The 26,216-nt window shown below is 47.1% G+C and overlaps 1 protein-coding gene across 4 annotated transcripts in view; it reads right to left on the bottom strand.

The window, feature by feature from the left end:
- The window catches only part of LOC144178003 (aspartate--tRNA ligase, mitochondrial-like), a 42,882-nt gene that overhangs the window by 596 nt on the left and 16,070 nt on the right, over positions 1 to 26,216 (bottom strand). For all 4 annotated transcript variants that reach the window (XM_077705551.1, XM_077705549.1, XM_077705550.1 and 1 more), the window contains exons 9-17: positions 25,816 to 26,037; positions 22,177 to 22,293; positions 14,034 to 14,099; positions 12,359 to 12,514; positions 9,914 to 10,049; positions 8,308 to 8,387; positions 4,782 to 4,892; positions 3,256 to 3,331; positions 2,871 to 3,128 (exon numbers count right to left, since the gene is read on the bottom strand). In XM_077705551.1, the coding sequence (XP_077561677.1) occupies positions 2,905 to 3,128; positions 3,256 to 3,331; positions 4,782 to 4,892; positions 8,308 to 8,387; positions 9,914 to 10,049; positions 12,359 to 12,514; positions 14,034 to 14,099; positions 22,177 to 22,293; positions 25,816 to 26,037 (1,188 nt within the window). In that variant the 3' untranslated portion in view covers positions 2,871 to 2,904. The remainder of the gene's footprint in view (positions 1 to 2,870; positions 3,129 to 3,255; positions 3,332 to 4,781; positions 4,893 to 8,307; positions 8,388 to 9,913; positions 10,050 to 12,358; positions 12,515 to 14,033; positions 14,100 to 22,176; positions 22,294 to 25,815; positions 26,038 to 26,216) is intronic.

The raw sequence follows: 26,216 nt of genomic DNA, 5'->3' as shown, positions 1-26,216 counted from the left end.
CAAAATAGGCATGCAACAATTGATCCCTGCTCAATTTTTGCAAAGATGGATGCGCTGGCAGTTAAACAGCAGAACTAGAAATGTCTGCATCCAGGTAGTATGTTTTGGCTGTCTACCTCTCAAGACCAACATAAATGAAACCTTGATGTGTATAATAGTGTAGTTAAAACAGCACTTTTCTATAGAAAACTCGCATTTGTGGAATTGTGCACTGGGTGTTTTATAATGCCACTATGATTCTGCCTTTATTCAAGGTCTCTCTGGTTCCACAACTGCAGCTTGCATTTGCTACTCAACGTGCTTCCACTTACACTGGTGCTATGTATTCCCACTTTAATCCCATAGCTTTCTACTTCGTGGATGTCTGGGCAAATATCAATGCTAAAATAAATAAAGACATGGCCATAAAATTTAACAAAGTTCGAAGCCCCTTTCACCACATACAGTGATACTATTGGAGCCTTCTTGGAGCTACATTGGATGGGCATCACGCCATTATGTTTTTTTGGATCCATACAGCATCACTTTGCTTTGCTTTGGACTTGCATCGCGTTCCTTTGCACCACTTTAAACTCATTGTTTTCAAACAATGCTGTGCTTATTGCCGCACAGAATCAATGTCCCACAAAGGGCGCGTTGGTGCAGGATAAGGGAAAATAAAACAGCACTAAAAAACGATGAGAGTCAGCAATAGCAACACAGCACAGTGCTGTTATCCCTCCGTCTCGTCACTGCTTCTTGGGCTGTTTCACTCTGCCTCATCAGTACATCCCCTGTACAGATGGCGAATGAAAGCCACACAGTGCCACAAATTCCTATGGCAGCCTGGGTACAGCTAACCGTGGGCTAGCCCCACAGACGCAAGTGACATTGATGCCTGCAGAGGTGCCTGCATACAGACGCAAAGTCCCAGTTTAAGCAGACACCCAGCCTCCATAGTGCGCTATCCCATGGTGCTCGAGACTGCATTGCACGTTGTCCATAAGCTCCCTCACATGCAATGCCGCTGTGATTGAAGCAGTTGTGTGTGTCACGAAAGCGCTGTAACCTGCAGGTTCTGGCCGCGAAGATCCCCACCCTCTCAAGGCAACCCTGTCCTCATAACTGGACGGAATGAGCTGTAACAATTTTCAACCTCTCCCAGAGTACCTGCGTGGTTGTATTATGACTATTCCGGATGCCACAAAAAATTTCTGTAGAAGAAAACCTACCAAATTTTCAGTGCCACCGCCAATTGAGGACAGTTAGACGTAGTTCGAACAAGCATACCTGTAAGAATTGAAATCTCAATAGAGGCGAGATTTATGCACGTTCGGTTAATTTTTTTTTTTTTTTCCTCGGTTGATGTGTAAGTGCCGTTTTAGTTGCGCAGCACACACTCATTGCTTGGGAGTTCCATAAACTGTTAGATTCCCTCTTTTCACAATTTTAAAAGCTCACACGATCAAAGGTGTGGTCTACAAACAGAGGTTGTATAGCATAAAGTTTGCGACGCAAGATGCACTTGGCATGGGATGCGAGCATGCAATGATGGCATGTGCTCAGGTCTCATAATCAGTGTTTCATCTTGGAATGTGGGATGAGGCAAGGGGAGCCTCAAACGCAGTCCAACTCTCATACGTTTTCACCCCAAGTTCTTGATCAAGCCTTTGCACGCATAAGCGCCTCACCCTGAGGTGTGGGCAGTACTTTCCCATCTGAGACACTACTGCATTACAATCTCGTTATCCTACGCCAGAAGTGCAGTGGAGGACTCTCCTGCTCAGCCATCACAGCAGAGCCTAGCTGTCAAACCTGCTTTCGGGACGCTAATTTTACGGTTGTTTGTTTTTGGGTGCAACCAGATTTTTACCAGATTTTTACATCCTGAACATGTTTGAGGAGAATCGGGTTGAACCCAATTTCTCCACGAATAGACCTTTTTAAAGTAGCGATATGCACAGTTGTGGGCTGACAGTCCCCCATTCTCAACCAGTACTTGCTGGAAAAAAGCACCCACAAACACAGCTGTCGAACTCATTGAGTATTGGCATGCCTCTACCACTCGCTACTGCAGGCTGGCAAATGCTGCAGTGGCATTGTTGTTCCTAGCTAATGGAAGCTGTGCTGTCAAGAGAACTTTCTTCTGGCTGGGATATGTTCAACGATGGGACAGGCCTCGAATGGGATCCGACATATTGCGCTTGCAGAGATAACGTATGTGAACAAGAATGTGTAAAAACTTGACGACCAGCTTTTTGTGATCAAAATGCTTCGTTTATTAGAAGTTATCAATGCTCTTTAATGCCATAATTACTGATTCATTTCCAAAGAAACATGAAAGTTCCAAGAGTATTTGGTATATAGAAAACACTGATGTCCCCATGATTACCAGCTTGAAACAGACATCAATTTTAATGCGTTAGACTTAAAAAGTTTGTGGAAACTTCTGATAACACAAACTGAGTGTATCACACAGTACATCTGTAAATTTAATTAAAAAAAACCCGAATTTCAGAATGGTCTTAAAAAAAATCCGATTATCCAATTTCTCTTCAATTACCAGTTTGAAAAATAGCCCCCGATTTTTACCCCACGATTTAAAAAAAATAAAATCCCAAAAACAAACAACCATAACTATTTTGCACCCTTCCTGAGGGAAAATTAACCATGCGAAACCACAAATACAGGGAGGCATTATTGCCAACAGTGTTCAAACGGACCAGATCAAACCTGGTTAGCTAAGCACCTCTGGTCAGCTTGCTTAGCTAACCAGGTGAGCGCTTTTGTTAGGCACTACTTCAGTGCTGTCATGAATGCTAGCAGTACATGCAAGCCCAACCAGCTGATGACATTACTGCAGCTACAGCGGGCTGACCACAAAAACTAACCTGCAGTGCTAAGGCCACAGAGGTCCGTGTGGGATCACTTTTGCTGCTGCTGCTGCTGCTTGTCTTGCTGGGCTGCTGATGACCCCTCCGCCTCCTCCTCCTCCTTAGGCAGAGGCAGGTGGTAGAGCAGCCTCTCGCGGTCCCCGATGGGCGCTGGTGCGCCGCCCAGCAGGTCGCGACCCTCGGCCGACTTGGGGAAGGCAATCACGTCCCGGATGCTGGGGGCCCCACAGGCTATGCACACCAGCCGGTCCACACCTGGAAGCAGCACCCACGGAGGGGGAACTCAAGACTCAAGAGGGGGGAACTCAAGGGGAACTCATGACTGTTCAAGACATTTCATTAGAAGCCCTGCAAGAGGGCTATAAAAGAAGAGAAAACTGACCGAGCGCTATGCCTCCGTGTGGGGGTGCACCAGACTCGAGGGCTTCAAGCAGGTGACTCAACTCTCCTACGTCCTCCTGCATCACGAAGCAACGATGAACACATCATTCATGCGTCTGTTCGTAACATCTCATGGTAACTAGATGTCAGCCCAGTGGCTAAAGCATAGAAAGTGATGAGCTGTGAAACACACACACACATTTCTAGTGGGGTAGGGTGCCACCCACAGTAAGAGCAAAGTGAAAGCAAGCATCACTTGTAAGTGTGCACCTAAGTGATGCTAAGCAAAGGGCATTTAGATCCCATGCAGGCAAGCTGAAAGGCTGCCCTTTTATTTTTTTGCCAACAGCAGCAGCTGCATGAACAGAGATTAATTATGATCCTTCTTGATCATCATAGGAACTTCAATTCAATGTTCTGACAGCCACCTGGATAAAACTATGCCCACAAGTTGTAAATGCTCAGCAAGGCAGTTTGTATGCCATTCCATCCTTTTCTTGTATCCATCAGTAGCTCTCACACACTGTATAGCCCAGGGTCTACATTGTTCCCCAGGAATGCGTACGAAAGGTGAGGGGTTGCAATTCCACCTTCCGTTCCACTGCAAAACTTATCCCTGGCTCCAATGAACAGTGAGGTTATCATCCCACACATCACTCCACACACTCAAATCAGTAGGTGATCACTCGATTCATAAAGCGGCACTCTTCAAGATGACCGTGACGATGACACTGTGTCGTCCTGTAGTCAAGCAAAAAAACAAATTCTTGCCTGGTGCCAGGCATGCATCGCAATCCATGATGATGAAAAGATGACGATGACGATTAGACGCTCTCCGTTAATATCAGGATGTTGGTTGTCACCAACCGTCTGTCTGTTCAAATTCAAATTATTTGGCCTAACCCTAACAAACTTTATTTGTCTGCTCCCTCCCTATCCCCTCACTCCCTCCCCAGCGGTTCTAAATTTTCATGCCCCGCTCTCCCCTTTTCCTGCCCTTGGACATTTTTTTCTCCCCCCACCCTGCTGTCCTAAATTCTCATCCGTTTGGTTACTCCATCTTTACTCCAATCTCTTCCTTACATCCCCTCCGCCACCACTCCAGTCACCTCTCTGTCACCTCTATGGCCCTGAAGTTCAGTCTCCCCCTCACCCCAAATACCAAAGCCTCCACTAAAGTTGTGCCCTCATTGATCCGGTGGCGCAGTTGTATATCTGTGCAGTCCGTGGCAATATGCCCTATGGTTTCCCAATTCCCACAGCAGCATACACAGGTTTCATTCTGCTGCCTGTAGCTCCCCACGTACGATATGTCCATGTTCTCAGGCCCCCCCGCCTGTGCTTCAAAGAGCGATGTGATGCCCCACGTGTTGCCATAGAGACCTTCCCTCCCAATTTCCAGTTTCTCTGTCCTGTAGGCCTCCAGAATTCATTTTCATTCTCATTCTCTGTGCCCAAATCATTCTCTCTGCTGCCTTTACCTGCTTTTTAACCATTGCGTGTTGGAGGAGCTCCCTCCACCCTCACCTGTAGTATGTGGGTGAGCACGTGCCTCTGGGTGGGAGCGTGGTGGATGCGAATGGAGCCCCCCGCCACCTCCCAGCCGTTGAGCACCAGGTCGTAGTGCTGACCCCGCACCTGCGCAGCACACGGAACAAACAGCAGTAACACTCTTTCGCCAACCCCTGGACAACCTCCTCAGTGCAACGTCTAAGGTCAAGTATGTTTGTGTGTGGCAGCTCTTTTCTTTTCTTTAACACAACCACAGGCATCATCCGTGAATGACCGATTGAAAGGCTAATTACAAAGCCGCCTGCAGCAGTTTTGGCCACATTGTGCCATCTTGTTTCTTGTTTGGAGGCTTCAGTTCTCTTTTCTGTAGTATATGCACTAGTAGTACATTTTTTATCGATATGGTGGCGGTTTTTAAACTCGTGTGTTGAAGAGTGATGGCTGCCTGGGCTTGCATTATGTGCACTCACAAATGATGCAAAACTCACAATGCCATGGGGGCACGCACAGTTGCTTTCTAGGATGATGTTAGCATCAGTGACTTTGTGGATGATACCAGTTCTGAGAGTAACCATGGTCTGTCACATACTCACGAACGTGAAGCTTCTATATGTAATAAAGTTTACTGGAACAAACTTGTGCTCCGCAATAAACTATAAAAAAGAGACTAAAGCAGTTCTACTCAATGTAAAAATTGTCGGAAGTGCAGAACAGTGATTCACCAGTACCTTGTATTCTTGTTGTTTTTTGCAACATTTGTACATTCAGTAACGCCACCTGTATAAGACTGCCTGATAGAGGTGGCGTTGCTCCTACTCTCCCTCCAAGAGGGTCTGTGGTGCCGTCACTTGACTAGTAACAGTATTAGCCTGGCATTGATACCGAAAGTAGTCAAAAGAAAGTGCCGCAGCCTCTGCAAAGGCGTATAAAGAGGCGCTGGATTAAGTTTTCATTTACTTGTGGTAATTAACGCGTTAATTCATGATGTCTTCCTTATTTTATATTATTGTGTACTTACTTGTGGCCTAGCATTGGTAGCATCCATGCCAATGGTGTAGCGCAAAGATCACCGTTAAAGGGGCCCTAAATAGGCTTCCGAATGTCGCCATTTCAATCGCGCAGTCGCTAGAGTACCCCTTCACGACAACGTGTACCAAATATTACACCTCTGCGTAAAGCAGGGGCCGCACAAACACGAAAAAAAGATTTCACTTCCTCCCCTGGCTCACCAACCATACCTTGCCGCCACACTTGCGCGCTCTGACGCAGTTCTTTCCGGCTCTGACGCGCCTCTATGACGCACGAGACACTGCCCAGTGCGGCGCCGCGAACGCGAACCACAGCGACAGCGCTCACCGTGCAACCGGAATCTGGTGGGCGGAGCATGCGCGTTGAGTGCTAAAAAAAAAAAAGCGCGCGCAGGGCTTGGCGCAGCCAATGACTGCACGTACATCAAGGAGGGTGATGGATTGCCCTGTTTCTCTCGGTGGTCTTGCGCCGGGTCGATGACGTCGCGGCTTCCACAGTGCTTCGGAGGAGCTACTAGAGGAGGAGAGCCCCAGGCCTTATGGGTGGCCCCTTTTAATGAGCGATAACTCGGCTAATACTTAACGCATTTAAACAATTTTTGCGGGATGACGTTCCTTGGATAGTACTCCAGTGACCGCGCACGCAAAATCGTAACATTTGGCAGCCTATTTAGGGCCCCTTTAACACTTTGCACGTGCATGTGCCTCAGTGGCGCAATGGGATTGACATTAGCTTTGTAACGCGAGGGACCCAGGTTCGATCCCGACCAGGGGAAGTGGTTTTCTTTTCAAAGCCTCTGTTCCGGTGTGTCATACTGTGACCCTGGATAAGGTACGATGACCAGCCAGGCCCCTAAGGTGCCCCGGCTTTATTAGCAATCGTTGAAGAAGCAGCCAAGCAAAATGATGCACACAGTCGACTGTTGTCAAATCAGATGCCGTGGCCTTCGGTCTGCATGCATTTATCGGGGAGTGCAGTCCTTTCTAGAAACACCCAGTCAGAATGAGAACATTGTCGATCAAGCCAGAACAGTCTAAGTGAGTGTCCCATGGGTTACACTCTTTCTCTATCAAACAAGATAGGCGGGCACAGCCGCAAGGGACAAGCTGATGCTGTGATTTCAGCACAGCCTGGAACTACCAACAAAATGTACACAAATGATTACCAAGGCATGGTTTACGGCAATATGAACCATAGATGGAACGTTGGCAGCAATTCCGCGGTTGCTTTAGCTTCCCTCGTTTGCCTGGCTCTGCTCTCTACAGTGGCTGGTTTATCTGTTTTATTGGTGTCATTGACTCTGTTTGTCTTAAATCTTAAATTTATAGGAAGATTGCATATTTGGGTATGATTTCATGCTGCCTAGGCAGCAAAGATCGACATTTCACCCAACAAAGGGTCAGGACATTGACTTGATGGAGAAGCTGTGCAGCAACTCGTATTGTCTGCTAAAAGCTGGTGTTCCCGATGAACTGCCTTTGTCGAGTGGCACGCAGCTTCAAGGAATTCTTCCTAGCTAGAAAATTGTTCTAGCATGGACATCAATTTGCTCTGAACTGCTTTCTTATGAGTGTGGAAGCATTTTTTAGATTTCGGGATTGTTTCGAATTTTTCATTTTCAGATATAAGAATACCTTTGTAAGCTTTCCTCCCAGTTTGACTAAATGTTTGCACTTGGCGGTTTAAGTTTTGCATTTGATTCGTTGCTGTGCATTAAAATAAATATAGTTAAATTGCTAAAGCCAATAGCATAATTGACGGCGGCAGAGAAGCCCACGCCCGGTCTTTATCTCACAGTTGCAATTTAACAATGAATAACCGAGAACAACATTCAGTTACCCACATGAACCTGCAATTGAGTAACAGACAAGGAAAGAGTAAGTTGTGATGTTGCTTAGCTCATTGTGATTGTTAAGCCCTGGCAGGAGCTCTGGAAGGAGAAGATGCCAAGTCTCCATTGTCGCATTTGCCTAGCTATGCACACTGAAGGCCCCGCGCTATTTTGTGTCAAGAGTGTAGCAAGCAATAGACTAGGGGTCATATCTACAGGCACTGTAGATGCCCCCCAAAAAAAGGGTATCTAGATCCTACAGAGAGAGAGAGAAGTGACACACACACCTTGTATAAAATGTTTTTTGCAGCACTGTAGCTGACAACCCACACCCCCAGCTACAATTTATTTGTAAACTTTCCCAACCACATGAGCCCCTTTGATGAAAATTCTGTTAGAAGGTCTCCAAGCCCATACAGATTCCAGGGATCAAAAAAGCCAAACGGAAGTCTGCAGGGCCTCCTCGAGGCTACTTATCTAATTTAAGATGACATAGATGCGCATGTGTTCCGTCCTGCTACCAGCAAGCCAATGGCTATCATTGACGCAACAAAACCACAACACAGTCTTGGCATCACCCCTTGAATAGTAAAATGTAAGTATACAACCATGGGCCTAGCCTGTTTCTGTTCCAAGGTGAGGCAGACAGAGGAAGCAGCCAGCCAAACAATTCTTGCCCACCTTGAGGGGATCGGTGTGCAGGAGGTGGGCGTCGTCAGGGTGTGGTGCTGTGAATGGGTGGTGGCTGGACTTCACGGACCCTGTGGGGATAATACAAACACCGGTGGCATCAGCCACAGGATGGCCACCACAAAATGTTGGTTTCGTGGACTTTCGCATGTACCTGTTGCACCTGCTCACAGAAACACGCAGACTGCTCACTCACAGTAATAAAAATGTCTTATAATTTACCAACTGCACTGCTATCTCATAGAAACCACTTCCCTGCTTCTATTTGGCCAGGTGCATCATCAGGTCACCACAGACACAATCACACTGCGGTGGAATGTTGCCTGACCATGGAGTAGTAAGAGCAAACTAGCCAACAAAAATGACTTAACTCTGCAGGTAAAAAACACAAGGTAGAGTAAACGAGAATGTTGGTCAACTTTTTGCGTGGGTTCTAATGCACGGTAAAGCCCAGTCTTTCTTCCTGTCCTTAAAAATAAGACACATGGCAGATTGGGCAAAAAAAGAAAAAGAAATAAATTTAACCACAATACCACAGGGTCCATATCCAATATAAAGGGACAATAAAAAGATGGGAAGACGAAACAAGAACTATTCTGCCGATATTGTGAAAATGAAGCATGGGAACAAGCCAAGCTTTCTTGCCGTGAGGAGCTAATGCCAGTTCTGAGTTACAGACTAACAGTAATACAATGGCTTATTGTGGATGCCATGGTGTTTATGGTTGCAAGGGACCACACTGCGCTACCCCTTGTCCTCATGTTGGAATATCTAATGCAGAAGAGCTTCAGTTGAAAAATTTTTGAGCAATGCTGAAGCCAATTGCATTCTAAAGAAAACCGTCGTTTCAAGAAAAAGAACAGAGGTTTCCTTATTCTTGTGGTAGTACCAAAGTAGTTGCATGGGTTAGCCAGAAGTGCAAGAAATAAGAGAGTAATGATGACGAGCTCATCATCACTGTATGAGCTCACCTTATCGTTCTAAACCTCCTGGGGTGTTAGCTTGAGTACAGCATGGGCTGCTCTATTGAACAATTACCCTGGTGGCCCTGCAATGGTATGGCAGCCTAAAGTGCCACTTTTTTATCTGCCAGAAAGTAGCCGTTATGTCCTTTCTTTTCCCGAGACTGTCTCTTAACCACGAGTACATTGTGTATTATTTTATTAAAGACTTGGTGGGGACTCTAATGGCAGAACTGGCTCAGCATGCGACGTACATTGCCATAACAACCTCTTCTTGTTCCTAAAAGTTATCCATGCACCAATTGTGTGCAGATCTTTTGTGCTTGTGCTTGACTGCACAGATTTGGTGTTGCACAAAGTTTCCACCTTATAACAGCACACATTCCAAAAGTCAGAGGAAGACCTAATGAGCTTTGCAGCAAAGCAAGCTTTCTGCAATGCCTCGAGGGTTTGACTGAGAGAAATGGATGTGAGAAAGAGGGAAGCAATGGACTTCACTGCAATCCAGTGTCAAAACCTGTGCCCTAGTGCATGTCGTAGGCACTGCTAACATTAAACAGAAGCTCCTAATGTCCTGGTTCGTGGGTGCAGCCTACAAGCAGACAAGGCATGAACGTGGAAGCCCTGGCCCCTACCCTCCTCGTCAAGGCAGAAGAGGGGAAAGTCGGTGACCCAGAGGAACCGGAAGTCGTCGGGGCACAGCCTCTCGGCCAGGCTGCTTTCGCACAGCACCTCATGGACTTCAAAGCGCAGGCGACCCAGCACTTGCCTCTGCGCGAGAGAGAGAGAAAGGGAGAGAGGGGGAGACACACAGCTCGCTCATTAACACTTAGAAAAACAAAAAATAAATCTGCAAATACTGGGTAAAGCTCACTCTGCCATGCTTTATCAGCGCCCCCTTTGACCAGACCCCCAACCACCAAATGGCAACAGGCTCCTAGCAAAGGAGGACTTGTCCCACAGGGGTCCTACATTATGAATCTTAGGAACCAAGTGTAAATGGCCACTCTTCATTTTTATCCTCCTGTTGTTTCCTCTTGAATGTGTGTCAAGGAACCATCCCGACACATTTTCCAATGGGGAAGGTGGCAAGCACAGGTACTGCACAAAGTTTTATCCTAATACATACTCGAGAGAAACCTGCTGTTGCAGTTGCATGCTGCCAAGGGCACCGCCATAGCACCTAGCAACATTCCTCTGCAACTTAGCTTGGCTAGGCACATGGATTCTTTCCGTTCTGAAAGCCAAATCAACACAAAGGAATAATTTTTTTTTTCTTGTTCGTCTTGCATGAAGCCTTCAAGTAATCTCTGACAAATAAATCCTTCGGAGCTCCATTTTTTTGTTAATAAAACAACCTTACATTGATATTGCTGTTTTTTTTTAATCATAGGCAACTTTCGAGTTTGTTGGTAACTTAAGCCAAGCCAAGGACAAGTGGAACATTCCTACCCGGTACATGACGGCAAACTCGCTGAAGCGCGAACACTTTTCACATTTTGCTCTGGTACATACTAGTATGAAAATCTATGTTGGACTACAAGCAGGCAGGAAAAGTGGCAGTCCTAACAAAATACTATGCATTCAGTGCAAAACTGCATCTGGTCTCACACAGAGAAGGGGATCGACAAGGGCATACACAGACTGGGCAAATACCATCTGCAATGGTCCACTAACTATCGCTACTTCAGCAAACAGGCCTAGAGCATAAGCCTGCAAGAACAGTACCAGTGTAAGCAGTCAGCCCACAGTCCTGATCTCATGAGAAAAGATGACAGGCAATTTTTACCACAGGCATTTCATTCAATTTATGGTAACTTATTTCAGGTAACTTATAAACCAGACGACGCACTGAAGGTTTGGCATTAGCAGCAAGATACCCATCCACACGTAAAGGAGCAGCAGCAGCAGAAAAAAATACATCCCCTACCATGTGGTACGTTGGCTCTTCCAAAGACTTGTACACTCCCCTCACAATAAACTGGAAGCCAGCATTGGTGACTATACCGTACTTACCCGACTCTAACGCGCCCCCGATTTTCCAGGCAAGGAAACCGAAAAAACTTGCACCTCTGATTGTAACATGCAAGGAACTTTGTGAGCAAGAAAAACGAATGCGAGAAAAACGGGCGATTTATTTCCCGAAGTAATCTCACTCATCTCACTCCTCGTCGCTCTCCGAGAGCTCCTTGTCGCTTCCCGCTGACCACAACATCTTGACATCGGTGCCATCAAGCGCGTTCGCGATGCCACACTACTGAACGAACGTTCAACCATGGTCGATGGGATAGTGGCCCACGCCTCGCACGTCCATCCCTCAAGCTTCTCCAGAGGCGCACGCTTCACCCAACCGCTCGTTGTGAACGTGTGGGAGCCGCTCGTAAGCCGTGGAAGCGGCGCACCTTCGTTGCCGCTGCTGCCATTGCTCTTATCAAGCGCGCAAGTGGAACAATTTGACGATTTGTGTGAATGCCAATAGAAAAGCCTCGGCGCCTAGGCTTCCTGCGTCCGAAAAACCGTTTCCAATATTGTGGCGCATCTGGAGATGGCGATGGCAATGGGTGGGACGAAATTTCAGCTGTTTCGGCAGTTTCGGTTTCGTATCTGATTCAACGCGCATGTGATTTTTCGGCCTATTTTTCCGAAAAAAAAAGTGCGCGTTAGAATCGAGTAAGTATGGTACTTTTTGCCTCCAGCAATACCACATTTTTGCAAAAAACTCTTGCGGTAAAACGTTTCTGGAACAATGTGCACTTTGTCACCAAAGACACTTCGAAGTTCCATTAGAAGCTGCATCACGGTTGCTTCAAATTTTTGTTCTATCCGCTCCATCCTGCCAAAACTTCCAGCGGCAGTAGTAGCTGAATGAACTAAGAAAAGGTCACTTGAGCGGGTCTACATAAAGAGAATCTTCCAGTGCAACGCAGTTTTCACAATAACAAGAGCTGGTTAAAAAAATACGAGCATCCACACTCCTGCTCCCCACCCCCTCACATCGTTACGAATTCTGCTACTTGTCTTTCACGAATCTCAGCATAGGCATCTCAAGAGCCAATTTTCTTTGACAACGTCCTACTCACCGCTGATTCAGTGGGGCCAGCGCATAGAAGGAGCGAGTCCCCAGGTTGAGCCTCCACCATGGCCGACAGCTGCCCTTGCGCTTCAAAGGAGAGGAGCTTCTTGCCCCCTGATGGCGACTCTTGTTGCGCAGACAATGGCACCTCTGCCAGAACTCCCTGCGTAACGTTTCACCCTGTTAGCATGGTACGTAAATAAAATTGGTAGCGTAAAAGAGTGCAATGTGCATTTCAACTAGTCTGGGGACACATTTGTTCACTGACGTAGCATGGCGTCAAGCTGTCTATGATTCAGTTCTGAGTGAGAATGAGAATGAAATAAGAGCAATCCAATGATTGGTTGAGGAAAACAATGTTAAATGGAAGACTAGAAGATCTTAATTTATGTCCCCGCTTGCATGAAAAAGGCCAAAAAAAAAAGAACTTTGGGGGCTACGCACATGCACTGCAATTGACTACTTGCTATGAGAGAGTGCAAGGCACGTGACTTCGCAGAAGCTGCAAACGCTGCAGCCTGCTACTACACTGCAACTCCATGAAGGACACATTCAGTCCTGTCTTTTTATTTTCCCCCAGGGTAAGAGACGAGGTGGCTTCATAAAACTGGAACGGGGTGCAAGCCATTTATCCGCACCCCATCAGCAAAAGGGCATCACCTTTTAAACAGGACCTCCTACCCCCCTTCCCCACTGTTGCTACCAACTGCACGCAGTCAACCAATGTGAATAGGTGCTAGTGCACCAAAGCTACACCCATACCGCTTACCATAATGGGTTTCTTAGATTACAATCAGTGACATCATCTGTAGTGCCTCTTCCTGTAACGTTCTGTGCTGTTCGTATACTTTTTCTATGACCAACCTGGAGGTCGGTCATAAGTGAGAGCAGCAAAAAAGTGGTGAGTGTCCACACGGCTCCCAGTGTCAAAAAAGAGAGTGATTACCGACGACGTAACCGATCTAGATATTCTGAGGATCGAAAGAATAGTCAGAGGCAGCTCGCTACTTCGATAAGTACGTTGTACTTACATGCCTCTTTACCTCAACAAATTTTTCTGCTTGTTCGTTCAGTAAGGCTGACGTCAACATAACTAAGACGATGTGTCACTGTAAGCTTTTGGCATGTGAACTTCAGAGCCGAAAGTTCATCCTATGAACAGTTCAAGACATTGGGTGCACACACCACACTCCATACCCAGTTGATCCAGCTACCATGCCGTAATGTCGCATGATAATACGTTTATGTTTCTCGATAGCACAGTGCATGCCACTCTTGTTTCGTCAGAGCTAACAAGTTGTGTCCTGCAGCATGTTTTGTAGTGCTAGAGTGATCTACACTGGAAACTACGGTGCTTCCCATAGCTTCCTGACACCAACCAAAAATTTTAAAAACAAAGGCAACTGTTTGTTTACACCAACCTTTACCCACTTCAGCCCCTACAGCCAGCCAAGCAAGTATTGTTAAAGGTTGCTGTCAGACTCCAACCAAGCACCTAACAGCAATCATTTTCCCCACAAGTGGCACACACAGTGGGAAGACTAACTTGGGCAGGAAGACAATTTAGATGTTTCCCCTTGCAAGGAACTAGGGTTGCACTTCTTCCCATGGCTGCAGGGTGAGTACAATGGCGCTCGCACATCGCTGAGATCCTTCACCAGACAACACTGGTGCACACTGACCTGGAACTGGAGCTGTTGCCTAGCCAGCTTCTTGAACGCTTCCAGGTGCCGCCTCCGAAGCATGCCCTGCAATCGTCACCAAGTGTTGCAATAGAGAAACCCACCAGATGCCAGCCAGCGTGGCGAGTGTTGCCACCTTGCAGCTTTTGCTTCACAGTTGTTCGGGGGACATGTTTCCCATTTTAGCTCACAGATTAACACGAAGCAAAGAACAGAGACAAGGTGTACTGTTGGGCGAGTTGGTGATTCATTTTAAAAATAGCTACAGTGCGAATATAAACAAGCTCGTCCCGTCGTCTTTCTGTGTCCTTGTTTATATTCGTGCTGTAGCTATTTTTAAAAAGAACAGAGACAGGGCCATAAAACAATGTTTTTTAAAAAAGCTAGTTTAGGGGGATGCTGGCCTTGAGGATATTTTTGTTTTTTTTTACCCTATGCACTTAAGATTCACCTATTTAGTGTACTTTAACACACGACACACAAATATGCAGTCTGTTTCGCCTATTTTGTCTAATTTCAGAGTTAGCAGCATTAGCAGAATTTCTTAGAAACTCTCATTCTCTCTAACATCAACACCTCGCTACACATACTGGACAGAATCCGGTGTGACATTAATTGCTGGGCGAAACGCAAATGCAGTTGATATTTTGCTAGCAGGCCAACCCAGCCACATAGCCTGTATCCCGAACACAATGCTGCAGTGTTGAGCCATAGTAGCAGCCCAATTTTTAATGCTGGGCCTCTTGTAATCAGAAAACAAAGTGTCAAAAATACTAATTTTGTACCATAGCCCATCCAGAATCTTAAAACAAATTTTCATTTCTCACTCAGAGCACAAAGAACTGAACAGTGAGAACCATATAACGCATGAACATCATTGTGAAGAGTGGCTCGGAGGCGGCAGGGTGAAAGTAGTGAAAGAAGATTTCACATCGCGGGAGACTCCAAGTGGCCGCTGGAAAAAGGACGCCACGGAGAAGAAGAAGACGAGGGCGTGGTGCGAGCAAGCGCTGCGAACCCGGGAAGTGCAGGGCGACCGAGACAGGGCACGGTTGGACTGGGCATTCCCACGTCAGACGTACGGTCGACGTGCCGTCCGCTACGAGACCGTCGCCATCGGTGACCAAGGCGAGCTTCCGTCTGGGTGCGGCTCGGGCACGAGTGATCGCAAGGCTCTCCCGCATCGTCACGTTCCGGCTCGAGCCAGGGTTTCTGCTGCTGTGAGGCCGACGTTCGTGGTGCGTCAGCGGCTCCATGCTCCTGCTCGAACCGACGAGTTGCTAAGTCCTGGCCACGACTTCCGGGCCTGGTGTGCTTGGTCGCGGAGGTGTTCCGGAGCGTCCCACACCAGCTCGTTGGCGACCTGTCCGTGAAGCGGCCGGCCAAGTTTGCAACCATCACCCTCGACGACCACTGCGCCCCAGCAAGACATACCTGTGAGCCGTGCTCAACGCAACTGTTTTGCGGGTCTAGCGACAGCCACTGCCGTGGAAAGCTAACCGAACCCGTTTTGCGAACATTTCTTCTTTTGAGTGACCTTCATTTCCTTGAGTGGCTAAATAGGTTGTAAATACATTCCGTCCTGTGTGTGCGTCCGGCATTCTTCTCATTGGGTTCTGCACGATCCTAGCGCAACAAAAGTGGCGAGCCTGCCAGGATCTTCTCCATCTTCTCGGTAAAGTCCATCTTCTCGCCTGCCATCTTCTCGGTAAAGTCATACAGTTCTCATAGTTCCCTCATAGAGTTCCCTCCTCATACAGTTCTCACTGTAACTGTAAGCCTGAAATTTAGCTCATACTAAATGCTGCACGTAGCTGCATGGGGAACGTATTTTGGAGTGACAGCCCTCACAGCCTTCACCAGTGTAATTCTGTGGCACGTTAACAAAAAGCTTCGTGACCTGAGAAGAGCACTCCTGTGAAGGGTGCACCACCTTAGATGCGCTGATATGGCAGTGAAGCAAAACTTTAACACGTGGGAATTAGGAACTTATGGTGAATTCAAATGGCAGATCATAAGTGGCTGCTGAGCTTTACCGCAGAGCATGCTGCTCCCTCGAAGAGCAGGTACTCCGAAACTGCCTTTGGAATGCAACCGCTCCCGCTGGAGAAAATGTCAAAGCATAACGGGAACAGGAGTTTCCTGGCAGCCTTCACGACGGGCGCTTCCAACACTGCCTGCTTCCCTGCAAGCGCTTTCTCCTTTCCCAGTCTCAATCAAAGTCCTTTCATCGGCTTTTTCCCGATGAAGATACTTTAGTCTCAACGGCTTCCAACACCGCCCATGATAAAAGTTTCGTCGGCCTTTCTGCACGCAGATGAGAAAAAAGAGAAAGGCCAAAGGTGTGTTTACACGCCATGTCCATGCAGTTGTCATTCGAGCTGGGCTCCACCACTTGACTCCGAGTTTGAGTAGCTGTTTGAGTCGCACTCGCTTTCCTTAATTAATTAAGTAGCAAGCATGAACGCTACACTCCGTGCAGCATCTACTTTCCCCTTGTGGCTGTGGCCATTTAACTCTTTCGCTACCTCGCCTATTCAAAATCTATCAATTTGATCGATACTTTGGGACCGCTTTCTCATAGCGTTCCAGGTGTTGCTCGAACAAGTAAAGCTGTTTGGAGTTAGATCAGAAAATGGCCTTTCAAAATCAGTTTTGTTTTCGTTTTTGCAACGAAAACGTGATTTTTGACACGCATTTGAATCACCCGGGTGTGGAAAAGGGCGTGGTCATCGCACGTCACTGCTATCGAAGAAGAATATGTGCCACTCGTAATTACTCTGCACCAGCATTTGTTTTTTGCTATCAGGGCGTGAATGGTGAACCAGCAAACGATTTTCAATTGTCATGTTCATGCTCTGACAGTAATAATCCCAGAAATCGGCTGAAAATGTCAAGCAGTGCCTGGTTGCAAAGCTACTTTATGAGTTTAGGCAGCTTTATTGCCTTTGCGCACGTTGTTCTAAGTTCTGTGGTAGTTCTACTTACCCCAGGACTATTCGCGAACAGTTTACAACAGTTTCAGTTTCGTTTCTGCATCCCGAAATTCATATTTAGCGCTACTACGCAGTTACCCAACCTCAAGGTTACCTGCCGTGGCACCTTGAGCGTCCGCGACTGATCCTCGAACAAAGCACGCCGCTCCTGATTCCCCCCCCCCCCCCCTCAAACCCGATTTCTGCGATAAGAACTTCAGGTGCAAGTTCAGGTGCAAGATCACACCCAGTCGCTAGATATCTGCTCCGCCGAGGACAGCGCTTCAATCTGCCTTACAGCGCCAGCTGTTCGCCTTCCAGTTTCGTTTCCATACGAGGGTATATGTTGCTGCTTAGTTGAACTGTCTATTCGGACGGAGACTCCGATAAGTTTTTGTACTGTTTCATTTGAAAAATGTTAGGTGGCGCTGCACAAGAGGAGGCTTGTTGTGCTGATCTTTTCTATCGCGCAACTGCTACTCGGATAAAGTTCGCAGGACACGATTCTAGCGCATCGTACCTCATTTTTGCAAGCAAGGCTACAATTGCGAGTAAGAAGATGATAATAAAGCTCAACTTTCTGTTTTTGAGAGATAACTGACCGTGAACGTCAACAAGCAGCAACCACGGCGTTCCGTTTTCAACTTCATGCATTTTTTTCCGCATCGCGTGCTTGTTGCAAATATTGTGCTTGCTGTAACTGCAAAGTCAGTCATTGACAAGATGTTTTCATGTTATTTGGGGCAAATTGGTGCCTCTGATAATGTCAAACCGCCAGATTTATTCCAGAGAACCACCCGAAATTGCACATTTTGAATTGGAGGTTGGGCTTCACCGCATGACATGAGCACTGTGCGTGCTAACATTTTTTTTATATCTGACAAACTGTTCCGCGCAAGTTCACATTTTTCTTAGGGTGTGTTTTTGAGATTTTTCTCTACAAAATGTTTTTTCTATTTTTTTTCTACTACCGGTGGTTTGATATACACAACTCCTTTTTTATCATTTTTTTTGGACAACTTGACAAAAATTTTGATTTCGATATTTTTTTTCACAACTATGATACATAAAAACATTTAAAAAACTGGTGTTATTGGAAAGGTCGTTAAATAATCTGCATTTCGTGTTCCTGTAATTAGTGCCTAAACAATTTTTAGCAGAAAAAAAATGTTTTCTTAGACCCCTAAAAATCGGCCATTTTTCTGGCGGCAGCGAAAGAGTTAAGCGCATTCATCAGGGCAATCGCCATGACGGTTTGAAACAAGGGACGGAGCAGATGATGATAACAATGTCACTAGAGAAGAGAAGGCACGTTTTAGACTACTCCGCCGATTTCGGCGGGGCAACTTTTTTGCTCCACGGAGCGACCTTGGCTGCGACGGAGCGCGGAGCGCTCGATCTGCCACTGGAAAAGAATTTGGTTTTGGGAAGTGTTTGCTTCAAATGGGGCAAAAATGTTGCTCTGAAAATGTTCCGGATCTGCCACTGGAATTCACCATTAGTCAGGAAAACCCCATGCCATGCCAAAAGAAAACTCGCGTGACCTGCGACGTCACCGCAGCTGCCAGGTAAGCCTAAATTCACTGCCAATTCTGTGCCACAGGTATTATCTCCTGCTACCCACTGGCTCCACGTTGCATGGGTACTTCGGACTTGAAGCGTGTACTAAACCCCCCTCCCTCCCTTCCTCCCGCCCACCCTCCCACCTATTCACCCACTCACTCACTCACTCACTCACTCACTCACTCACTCACTCACTCACTCACTCACTCACTCACAACAATGGCAAGACTGTGGTAAGTACATGCGCTGTCTGAAAAATGCAAATGCTCAGAATGCTGATGCAATGAAGTCGCAAAATTCAGTGGGATGATAATGATGCTGGTGTTTTAGTGGTTCAAAGGCTACTTGGCCAAAGAGCACCAATGTGTGCGGGTTAGAGGTGCTTGTCCAAAAATTGGTATATAGGGCCAGCGGTTAGTGATGAAAACTACATATAAAAACAGTTTGGGGCATGCCAGTACGTGGGGCCTTCAAAACACGGTGCCTCGAGACGAACGGTTTGCAAGGCAAAAAGGCGAGACCTCTGACCATCACCAAGAAAGCCTTCAGCGCTGTTCTCATGACAGAGGAGCAGGCTATGGTTACAGACAGTATAAAATTTTCTTTAGAAAATCAATGTCCGCAAAGTAAGCTCACACTCTCGTGACATTAACTATTGCTTCATCTGATAAAAAGTGCGCTGCGTGTTGTATGTGTTTTGTGTATAGGTCGGTGAAACGCCTGCGTCATTCTGTTTCGAGTTCTCTACATTCAATTAGCACATGGAGTACACAACACAAATCTAACATAAATTGGACGTGATCTCCCATATAAAACTTGTCCGCGTTTGCCATATGTGTGCCCTATTAACCCTTCCGCTGTCATTGACGTACCGGTACGTTTTTGTGTTTCCTCCCCACGGTGTAACTGACGTACCAGTATGTTCTTTATTATGTGTTTAAAAATGAGCTCCAAAGCGTGCCGAGACTGTTTGCGCCATCTGTCAAATCTTTCTAGAAGCTTGTATTTTCCACCCCACGCTATGTTGGTACATACCGTATTTACACGATTGTAGGTCGACCCTTTTTTTCAAATTTGACAATCTAATGTTGGGGGGTCGACTTATAATCGAAATCGAACCGTCTACCGCTAGTAACGGCAAGAGAAATGAGAAATTGGGGGTGCTACAAGGTGGGCACAGCTTTGCACCCTCATTCCCATGGTTATGGTCTAAATAAAGTGTGAACCACATGGGGCGTTTTCTGCTCACAAAAATGCGCCACGCTGACACTGCCGCGAATACCACCCGCATGCAGCGCGCTACGCGATCGGCGGCGTCACCAGCCGCGAAGAGGTGCGCGTAGCTCCAGCGACCGCTTCTAACCGCTCTATAAGATATCGAAGGTGTTTGTGCAGGAAAGGAGCTGATAATGTGGTCGAAAACGACACTATAAAGCATCATCCGCGCCGCTAGGGAAAGCGCCAATCAAATATCCGCCACCGTGGTAAGCCTAAACATCTCCGGCGGCGTCAGCCGGCTGTCCCGAGCGCTTTCAAACTGCCGCCATGAAAAGCGCGCCTCTTCATTGGGGCAAGTCGTCAGGCTCCTCCCCCTGCTGCGCTCGTCACGCGTCATACCGACGTACATGGAGGAAGAAAAACTTTTTTTTCCTCTATGCCGACGTAGAACTAGAAGCTGCAGCGTGCGCGGAATCGGCAACGCGGGCGTGAAAAAGTCGCCCGCTCAACGCCGACGCGCACGAATCGCGTGCAAAAATGCATCAAGAAGCGTCTTATTCGTCTCTAATAAACAAATGAGTATTAGCGAATCCCTTGATTCAATGAGCAGCGCTAACATAGCTCAAATCATATCACATTGTTCAGTGCACTTCTGAATGCAATGGTGGGAGGTTAGTCGGTCAAAAGTAAATGGCGCACGGCCGCTTTTGTCAGCCGCCATGTTGTTTGTTTTGATATCGCGCGGCAGTGGCCGCTGCGGGTTGCTTCGATGGTTGTCATCTCGCAGCGAATGTGTTTTTACCGCTCAACCCACAGCGCATGGTTATTCTGGGTGCTTATACAAAAGCTTTTCTTTTTTAGCACCTACCGCGCATACCGCGAGCGCACAGCTCTTGTGGGAACATCGATCATTGATGGTAGAGCCGCCGTGTGGGCTGACGAAGAGCTTCTCTTTGTGATACAATTTTCTAGGCGGCGCTCGCATTTTTTTTTTTTTTTTGAGAGATGCAACTTTTGGGGGTCGACCTACATTCGAGTCAGCTTACAATCGTGTAAATACGGTAAATTGAAGAGTACAGAGCGATCACACCCACCCTTCATTGCTGTGGGACATGGTTGCTCCGTGTGCTCTACTTTCTCGGACTCAGTGACCATGAGGCATATGCGATTACGGGTGCAAGGGTTGTTCTGCCATCTGCCGCAGGTTTGTAGGTTTCTTTATTCTGTTCACGCGTCTGCTACAAAGTGCCAAGTTAGGCATGCGGGCCATTGCCTTTCCATATGACGAAATGTGACTCGTTTGCAGCTTTTGCTCGCTCGCCGCGTCCTCGCTTGACGCTGTCAGCAGCAAATGAGGCTGTTGTATCCATGTTGTATCCACTTCCCATCTCTATCTGCCTTCTTGGTTTCAGAAAGCGCCATTTCCGTGCATTGTGCGGGCTGCTGAAAGTGCCCCCTCCGTGCGCGCGGTTACTTTCAGATGACTGACCGCATGGGCCCTTCGACTGCAGACTGGAAAGATGGCTCTTCCGATTAAAAATACAAGCCGAACTCAGATTCGTATTTGGTGAGCTCCTCATCCAAGGAATGGTTGAGTTCCACAGCATCAGGTTCTCATGACAAAACGATGGAGCCGCCGTCCCGGAAGCGGGCACGGAAAACCGAAAATATGATGTGGAATAAAGGCAATTTCTCACCCCCACCCTTTCGATGCGTCACATTCCAGGTGCAATCACAGTCAAATAAATGGCTATGCTTGTTCCCTGACATTCCTGAAACCAAACCGACACGGGGGGTGCGTCACGGCCAGAAACACCCAACAGTGAAACTGATTGATTGATTTTAGGGTTTAACGCGCCGACGCAACGCAGGCGATGAGGCGCGCCGTAGTGGAGGGCTCCGGATTAATTTTGACCACATGGGGATCTTTAACGTGCGCCGAAATCTCGCACACACGGGCGTTTTTGCTTTTCGCCTCCATCAGAAAAGCGGCCGTCGCGGCCGGGAATCGAACCCGCGACCTCGTGCTCAGCAGCGCAACACCTTAGCCACTGAGCCACCGCGGCGGGTCCAACAGTGAAACGGTTAAACGGTTAAAACGAATCTGTGTAGCCTTCCTGTTGTGCGTCTGCCTATAGTTGGTTTAACTGCATGGAGCTTGTTTCTTGTTTGCGTATCCCAATGTATCCGCCAAGTGCCCAGAAGTTTTTTTATGATGAGTGGTTTTACATCACAGTATGGCACAGGCATAATGTCCACATTATCCCGAAGAGTTGCAGCAGGTGTTTCCCTGTCAGCAGCCGCATTTCCTCAATTGCGCGGTACCCAGCAGCAAAAACACAGCTGCCACAGACAGGAAACAAAAGGATGTGGTGAATTGCACTCACGGCTCCCCGAGGTACCACAATGGCCAGAACCGAGCTCCCCTCCGTCTGAGCCGGACCAGTGAGCGCGGCCGAGATCCCAGAGTGTGGCTCCCGAAACATTGCAGTCACATCTCGCAGCTGCAAGTACAAAACGCAGCCCAAATTACATGCAATTATGACACAAGCTTCACAGTTTATGACGATAATGAGGCAGCAACACAGTTATCAACTCATCCTTAAATCTAACAAAAGAATTTGAAAAGAAACATTGCATCAAAGAATTTTCTTGTTAATTCCACTCGCTGATATAATTTAAGTTGCTGACTTCAACAGTTGCACAAAAATGAGGAAATGGTAATGAGGAAAAGGTTACTTGCTTGCAGTAACAATCAACCACTGCATAAGTTTTTTCTTTTAAATGCAGAGCATTTCAGTAACTCACGATGTCACCCGCGTTGGCGTCCATAGTCCGCATCGCTCCCCCTACACTATATAAAAAAAAAATACTTACCGGCGCCAGATTTCGATCCCACGACTCTGCGGGCGAAACGCAAGGTACATGCTGCTCTACCCACTGCGCCACAAAGCCGACACAGAATGAAAGCTTACGAACGCGTCTTATATCCTTGACTCATTCAACCGTCGGCCACAGGTGCGCCCTCTCCCCCGCATCCTCCTCGCCTTCTCTCCGCTCGCAACGCCCGCTCTCGCCGCGTTCGGTTCACGCGCACAACAGGTGGGGACGTGCGCAACACCCTCACTCGCCGCGTTGGGTTCGTGCAGAGCAACAGTTGGTTCGCGCGCAAGAACAGGTGGGGGCGCTCGCATCGTGCTCTCTCGCCGCGGTTGGTTCGCGCTTAAACCACATATGTCGTTCGCGCGCTCCGGTCACTAACATCTGGCGTGATCTCGACGTCAACATCACGCGTTCGTGTGGTGGCGCGATTTCGGCACTATAACACTCTCTCGCGAGGGGCATTGGATTGGATTCGATTGGCTTGGATTGGCTTGGCTTGGATTGGCTTGGTTTGGATTGGATTAAAGTGAATTGTGTTAGATTGTGTTGCGTCATAGCCGCTCCACGTTGCGTCATAGCCGCGGCAGGGGGCTGGAAGACAACAATTACAACAACAACAACCAATACGTAATCCATACGACTTGCAAGCGCACCCCCCGCCGAAATGCTCTGCATTTGATCGTGCCCCTCGCGAGGGGGATGTTTCTTTTTCCCCTTGACATTTTCACAATTTCTTACGAAATTTTATTTTTTAGATTGATTCACTTAGCTAGAATTGATGCTGAAAGGCGCAGACATACAGTAACAGGTTTATAAGGAAACCCTCCAAAAAATAAAGGTTCTTTATCAGAGACCGTTTTTCTATCACGAATCTCACCACAACTTCATATTGATGCCGAAAACAATCTCCTCCGACTCCTTGTCACACTAACACCCATTCCTCAAAACAAAAAAAAAAAAAAAAAGGAATGGAAGAACCCAAGTAGACGAATCAGCCAATTCTAATCCATTAGAAACATGCAATGTTAGCAGAGTGCACTTTCTGTAGCACCACTAATTGCCGCCTATGACCCACAAAAAGAAAGGGGGTGGGGGAGTAGTCAGAGCAAGTACCAAGACAGACACTCTGGATTTATGCTTAAAAAAAGAAAAAAGAAAAGAAATTCACGGTAGACTGTCAATCGCATCACTGAACTCAAACCTCACACAACTGCCTTATTCCACTTCACACTACTCTTCCTGCTGAACACTGAGTTTCTCTCTTCGCAACACACCCTCATTAACTTTCCCTGAAAGCTCCTTCTTGTGCACCTCTCATGGTTCTCATCATCACCTCTTCCTACACGACTTTGCGCTCCCTCAGTTCCTTTGCTGTAGCCCTCTTCACTCGTGCCCTTCTTCCCAAATACCCTGTCATGCTTTGAAAAACTAGAAACTCACACAGTTGCCGATGCATGTTTTATCCATTATGAGCGATGCGTTCAGCATTTTTCTGCACATCTTGCCTCACACACATTGTGACTTGGCCACAAGAAGCTTTTTAGAAGAACTGAGTCCTTTTGCATACGCCTGTGCCGTGTGTCGGTGTGTATCTCCACAAATAAAGTACAAAAGACGCTGAATGCCATGTTTGAGGGACAAAGACCTCTATGTACTGAGAGGCAACAGCAGAGGTTGCAAGTTTTAATGGCTCTCGAGTGAGCCATTAAATTGCACTTGAGTGAGTGAGCAGCTCGAGTGAGCCATTAAAACTTGCACTCGAGTGAGTGAGCAGCTCGAGTGAGCCGCCGAATGATGATGGATGCAGCAGTGATGATGGTACAAAAGCTTCTACACCATGAAATATAATTACTCTATTCTAGCATGCACATTTGTCCTGGGAAAATAAAACCAAGAATGGCATGCCTGGTATGATCAAGTACCAGCTGAAACTGCGCTAATGATTGCTTATCATTACCGACACAGCAGGTCAACCATAGCTGTGCATTCGAGCAAGCAAGGCATCTAACACTGAGCAGCCAGTGGCAACCAACACCAAAGTAAAACATTTTATCTTTTTGCACGCAACAAGATAACGGTATTCCAGACTACAGAGAGAAACTGTCGCAGATAGCAAGCACCCCTACTTTCTTTGCTCGAAAATTTAGTGATTCTCCTTGCCCCCCCCCCCTCCTCCTTCCCCTCTCTCCAAAGCTCAAAAAGCTGCTAAAATAACACCATGCAATGTGCTCTGTTTCTGCCCTTGAAAGCAGTGTAATTGCTCTTGACAGAATTTTGCTGCACATATTTTATTCTTGAATGTGAACATCTGTGACAGACCTTTGTCTGGTTGGGTTAAACTTGAGGAAGAGGCAAATACGCCAACCAAGGGTGTTTATTGAAAGTTTTTGTGACTTGAGTTTGGAGGTGCCACTCTAATGCAAGTACATAGCACAAACAGCATGTTGTTATTCGAGGGTGATGAAGAACCGTCCAAGAACGTCAATAGATGAAGTCCTTGCACTTGCAAATAACTCGTACTGTGAAGAAACATTTTCTCCTGTTGCTTTTGTTTCCGGTAGTGATAATTTGCTGTGTGTTAGAATCGAGAGCATGTTAGATCGAAGTAACTACACTACCAGCCACAACAACACAGAAGTTGCAAGGAGCACTGACTAATACATGTTCGCTTTGTAGAACCTCTGTAGGAAAAATCATGAAATGCAAATGTTACCCACCAGTAGCAAAATGAATGCACAAGGCCCCTCTTTTAAGCCCAAAACAGTGTGCGGCGAGATTACAAGATGACGCATGATGTGCAGATAAGCTGGCTGAATGAGCGCGTAGCTCTATTTAAAAGAACCGAAGCACTGCGCAACAACACGCTCCCCAATCTTCTGGAGCTCCTTGCTAGTATAATCCACTGGTGAGGTGCTCCATTTCTCATCCTGCTCTGCGGAACCACTGACTAGCCTAAAGCTCAATGCTAACTTCTAACTAGACCATGCAGCCAAATAAAAGGTGCACCCTTGCAATGGAGGCAATATTAGCTGCACGTGCATGTTACACAATACAACCTTAACTCAAACCCAACTGGACCACGCAAAAAAGTTACTGTAATTGCAAGCAGAGGGTAAAACGAGTGCGTGCTCTGTCTCTCTGACCAGCATGGAGGAGAGCCGCAGGTCAGGCTTATCCGTGCCGTAATCCTCCAATGCCTGGGCATAGGTCATGCGTGGGAAGGGTGTGGCCAGGGCCTTTTCCTGCTGCTCCCTGTCTTGGGTGGAGGCGGAAGAACCCCGTGGCTGCAGCCAGCTGGCACGCAGCAGGGCCTCGGTGAGCAGCATCACGTCGTCAGCACTGCAGAACGACAGCTCCACATCAACCTGCGGGCGTCGGCAGAGTTATTTCCACCATCTCCCCTCGCGTCTTCGGAAGCCACGACAATTCTGCCCTTCCTAGCCACTGCATTATATTCACTAACCCATGTAACACATCAACTCAAATCAGCCCAACAAAATTTCAGATTTTCTTGTTTCAAATGTCAGTAAATGAACGCACCACC

The sequence above is a fragment of the Haemaphysalis longicornis genome, unplaced genomic scaffold (assembly GCF_048455015.1).
Source record: "Haemaphysalis longicornis isolate Haplotype H1 unplaced genomic scaffold, Haemaphysalis longicornis Haplotype H1 scaffold_37, whole genome shotgun sequence".
In the NCBI taxonomy this organism is placed as follows: Eukaryota; Metazoa; Arthropoda; class Arachnida; order Ixodida; family Ixodidae; genus Haemaphysalis; species Haemaphysalis longicornis.
This window is presented reverse-complemented; position numbering and strand designations above follow the sequence as displayed.